At 36.6% G+C, this 4,861-nt stretch overlaps 1 protein-coding gene across 1 annotated transcript; it reads right to left on the reverse strand.

Annotated features, from left to right (window-relative positions):
- Window positions 1-2,060: 2,060 nt before the first annotated feature.
- Window positions 2,061-4,519, reverse strand: LOC115965911 (NAC domain-containing protein 2-like). The gene is made up of 3 exons (XM_031085220.1): window positions 4,209-4,519; window positions 3,446-3,720; window positions 2,061-3,025 (listed from the first exon to the last, which is right to left on the reverse strand). Exons 1-3 carry the CDS (start codon window positions 4,363-4,365, stop codon window positions 2,579-2,581), a joined length of 879 nt encoding a protein of 292 aa, XP_030941080.1. The 5' UTR covers window positions 4,366-4,519; the 3' UTR covers window positions 2,061-2,578.
- Window positions 4,520-4,861: the final 342 nt, after the last annotated feature.

A 4,861-nucleotide genomic window follows, 5' to 3' on the forward strand; every position in this document is an offset into this window, starting at 1 on the left:
GACGCACCAGACACAGGAGTGCCCCACCTATGAAGCAATTTGGGAGCATCTTTTGAATTTTCACTTAGAGTGGTTTCCCAACCATCACCAGGCATGAAGAAGAAATTAGTTTTCCACTCGCGAAGGGAAGAAGGGTAATCAAAAACTAACCTTGACTTTTTGTCCCAAGGTTTAAATTCCCAATAACCAAGAAGCTTGGACCGTCCTAAATGATAAAGATGTAAGAATTCTTCTACCCTAACGATATCCCCTTCATTGGCAGACATTCACATCACCATACAACATACAACCGTTCTTTATGAGTTGGGGGGACAAGCTAAGCAGGAGCGAGTTTTAGAAGAAGGAATAACTCTCTAATAAAGGGATGAATAAGAAAACAGAGGCCACTGACGAAGTCAACCTCATAGAAGCAAACTTCATCAGGAAAATAAGAGATAACTCTATCACTAGCATTAGGAATCCTAATTTTAATAGAAGGAGAAAATTGGAATCTATTCCTAATTCTAGATTCATCTTTCTTTCTGAGAGTGTAGAGCACCCTTAAAGCTATAAAAGGGGTTTTTTGAAGAGACCTCAGAAGCATTGTCTTGTTCAGATGAAGATAAACCTGTTTCAAGCTCACTAGATCGAACTTCCCCCTCACCTAACATCCTCGACAAGATTTGGGCAAAACTCACCGATTGATGAATCAGTGGAAAAAAAAAAAAAAAAAAAAAAAAAAAAAAAAAAAAAAAAAAAAAAAAAAAAAAAACCAGAATATTCCTAAAGGGAAAATTCCGCCCCACAAAAAAACCAACTTGGGGACATCCCCTACCTTCAAAGACAAGAAAACCACACAAACGAGCAAAAAAGAAGGAAATAGAAGGGCAATCTAGCCTAATCGAAGAATAGTCCACCATAAAAATGAAGAGAAAAAAGAAGTTTTGAAGAAAAGACTTACCATAATCTCTAGAAGCAATAAAGAAGAGGAGAGCTCCAAAAATCCAAAAAGAAAAAATTTGATGGAAAAACGTGCACAGGAAACCTGAGAGGCAGCTCCTTGGTATGACGAGGCAATCTTAGATTCACACGTGTCACGAGGACAGACAAAACGTCATCTCACAATAAATGCGAGTACACGAAAAAATGAAGAGACAATTTCTTTTATTCCTATCTTGTCACATAGACGAAGACATGAATAAGAGGCAACTGATGAGTCCAAATTCTAATGGCTACGTCAGTCATACCCAAGATACGTTACGCATTTATGGCAAGCATTTATGCTAAAGAGTAATAGATGGAGAAACGAGAAAGAAGACGTTACACAAATCAAAGCATTAGTTTGTAACGTATTAACCGTTACAAATGAGAATGAATGCAGAGATCCGTTGTTCATTAAAGATAAGATGGCTATAAAGGCAGAAAGAAACAGAACCAAAAGATACACAATTTTCATTCCAAAAACTCCAAGTTAAATTCTTTTTACAATATATTTAATTCCATTCTAACTTAATCATTGGAGGGTTTTTGGCAAACATCACACCGGTGTATTTCTTTTTCTCTATTTCATATTTTATTGTAGGTTCGTCTTTAGATGAATCCATCCTCATCGTCTATCGGCATAGACGAGATCTCAATTGACGATTTTATGCATAATCAATTACGATTGCATAGACCTCCAATAATTGGGTTGTGCTAATTATGCATCGTGGTTCATCATGCTCCTTTTTTATTGCAATTCTACGAAGGATGATATTAATGTTATAAATTGAAACCCAACTTTCTGCGATTCTAGTCATCATATGTTATTGTCGTTCCTCATGTCAAACATGGGCACTTACTCTTAAGAAAATATGTGGTTGACGTTCTACGCCATAATTGCTACAACAACCCAACAATATCCAATAAAGATATGGAAATTAAACTTGGCCGAAAGATTAAACTTAAGACTTACGTCAACATTCTACAAGGCATTTTCTCCAAATTTGAAAATTATAAACAAATTGTCAACGCTGGAATGCTTGATTATAGAGGATTGTTCGCCATGTTCAGCCACCTTAAGCCCCAAAATTCCAACCACCAAATGAAAAATACTTTGACATTTTTTCATAAATTGTAATATATTTTACATATGGATTATGGAAAAATTCAGCTACAATAAGAAAAATGCAAGAATTTCCTACGCGGGTAACATATTAACACAAGGAAAATCTAACACCAGACGTTGTTGGATTACCTACACCTTCCTAATAATAACACTTCAGATTGTCCACCAGAAGATCAAATAATTGAGATGCCAATTATCACCACCAGTATATAGCATGCCTTCTTTTCTCTGTTTCACTTTGATCCAAAGCTCCACTTTGATGAATTGCTTGCTAAATTCTAGGACTAATTATAATCCTCATAAGAACCCAAAAAGAATTGTCTCCCACATGTGCACAAACACAGACAAAGATTGCCTGAGCCCACACATGCTGAAGTATTTGGTAATATTTTGGTCTATATAATAGACCTACAATGAATTAAAATATTGTTTGGGACCACAAAGGTGTTCCCATTTGAAGTGTCTCTTTTTTCTTGTTTTTTGACCAATCGATTAAAGTGGCTTTTGTAGATACATGAACATGTCCTGCAAAGGTGAGAGCTGGTCCATTTGGTACTGAACTTGTGGGGCAAAAGGGTCCTCAGCGAAGCTATCCATGTAATTGTACTGAAAATAATCAAACGCATTGTCTATGTCATTGTCATTCCATTTTGGCTCACTTTGGACCTCCTTCTCCCATGCAACTTCCGAGGACACCACTTGCTCCGAGCAACTCGTGTCCGTGTGCAACACCGGCACCGAATCCGACATGTCCATGTGTAATTGGTCATTGTTGATCATTGGTTGTGTCACTGTTGTGTTCTGCCTAGACACCATGATTTTTGGTTTTTGCTCCTCCTCCTCCATTTCTGCGAACTTTTCCATTTTTTGGTCCAATGGTTGATATTTCTCTAGTGTGCCTTTCTTGTTGTAGATTCGACATAAGACCCAATCATCAAGCTGCAATACAAAATAAATTTTGTCAAACTTAGCCATTAAGATCTCAATTTTATTGAACATTATATAAAGATTAATCTCATTTGAATTGATACGGTTAGGTGTAAGGCAACCTAAAAATATCGTTATTGTACCTAACCCAATAAAATAGTCCAACCATATTGAATATCAGATAAAATAAAAGTTTAGTCAGGCTCATTCTGTGGTCCATAATGTGCACATACCATCCCATTTAGGCTAATAATTTTGTAAAACGAATAAAAAATCATTTTCTTTGATAAAAGCATATGTCATGGATGATGAAAATAGATTTGAGTACAACATGAAAAAACGTTTATTATATGAACAAATTTGACTAGTATCAAAAACCAGTAAAATTTTCAAAAATTGCAGATTAATTAAAGGGAAGGAAAAAGAACATACCCTCAAGTTATTCTTTTTGCCAGCAGATCGATCCACATTTGCAAGACGATATTCATGCATGATCCAGTTGGTTTTGATTCCTCTAGGGGCTTTGCCAGCATAGAAAACAAGTGCTTTCTTAATACCCAACGGTTTGGGCTTTCCAATGGGCTTGTCAGCTCCGGTTGCCTTCCAATATCCGGCTCCTGCCGCCCGGTTTGGCCTTGAACCGTTTGGATATTTTCTATCCCTTGGGGAAAAGAAGTACCACTCCTTTTCTCCATAAAGAGCCATTTCTGCAAAAGATCAACAAGAACCAAAAAAAATCAGAACCACCCAAATTATATTTCAAGAAGTTCTATCTAGATTCTAGGCCCAGATGTAGATTTTTTAAAAATAAAGTATAATATCCACAACAAAAACGAATTAAAAAGTGAAAATTTTGCAGCTTTTTTCTGATTTCTAACAATATATCAAGTGGGAAAATTAAGAAGAAAATGAAGAAATTCAAGTAAATTTTTTCCAAATTCAGCAAACCCATTTCCCAAAACTGAAAATAAAATCCAAAAATTTTAGTTATTGGTTAGAAAATTCAACACCCACCCCCCATCCATAAAAAAAAGTTGATCTGTTTTCCAATTTCAGAAGTTAACAATTTTAAGAAAATTGAAGTGAGATTAAGCAGACCTATGTCCCAAAACTTGACCAAAAAAAAAAAAAAAAAAAAACTCAAAATCTAATATTTGATTGGTAAAAGAAAGAAGAATCTGGAAATTAAGGTTACCTGGAAGCTGCCATGGATCATACTTGTAAAGATCAATCTCCCTAATAATAGGAACAGAAGGCAGAGAAGCACATTTCCTACACAAATAATGATTCACCAACTCCTCATCTGTTGGGTGAAATCTGAACCCAGGTGGTAACTCTAACTCACTCGACATATCCACTTAACTTTTTTTTTTCTCTTCTCTTCAAGCTTGAATCAAACTAGGCCTCTCTCTCTCTCTCTCTCTCTCTCTCTCTGTTCTTGTTCTTCTTCTTGTTCTTCTTGGTTGAAAACAGACACTGCTTGAATGAAACACGAAGCATACACAAGGTACACAATGACTTATATATAGAAGAGCACAAAAAAAAAAAGGGACGCCAAGAGGAATAAGCACGTGGGGGTGTGTTGCAAGGTCGTATCTAGAACTGAAAAACGTGCTGACCGCAGCCAGGGAGAGAGGGAGTAATTAGTAATTACAACTACACGCGTCGACGGTCTAATGGGTTCTCGACACGTGTGCATGTACCTGCTTTGTCTTTTAAACTTCTGTCACTGCTTCCGTCACCTATTTTGTACTTTTGTTATAGTTAAAGTCGGCGGCTCAGCTCAATGGCCTTTGGAGATCGTTGACGGTCGGGTCAGCACTGGACTCTTGCCCTCCAAGGTACCAA

Source organism: Quercus lobata, chromosome 10, assembly GCF_001633185.2.
Source record: "Quercus lobata isolate SW786 chromosome 10, ValleyOak3.0 Primary Assembly, whole genome shotgun sequence".
In the NCBI taxonomy this organism is placed as follows: Eukaryota; Viridiplantae; Streptophyta; class Magnoliopsida; order Fagales; family Fagaceae; genus Quercus; species Quercus lobata.

Excerpts from the sequence above, each read along its gene's own strand:
- LOC115965911 (XM_031085220.1), bottom strand. The coding sequence starts at position 4,365 with ATGTCGAGTGAGTTAGAGTTACCACCTGGGTTCAGATTTCACCCAACA. Across the intron at positions 3,721-4,208 it reads TGATCCATGGCAGCTTCCAG|AAATGGCTCTTTATGGAGAA; the intron begins GTAACCTTAATT and ends GATCTTTTGCAG. Across the intron at positions 3,026-3,445 it reads GCAAAAAGAATAACTTGAGG|CTTGATGATTGGGTCTTATG; the intron begins GTATGTTCTTTT and ends TTTGTATTGCAG.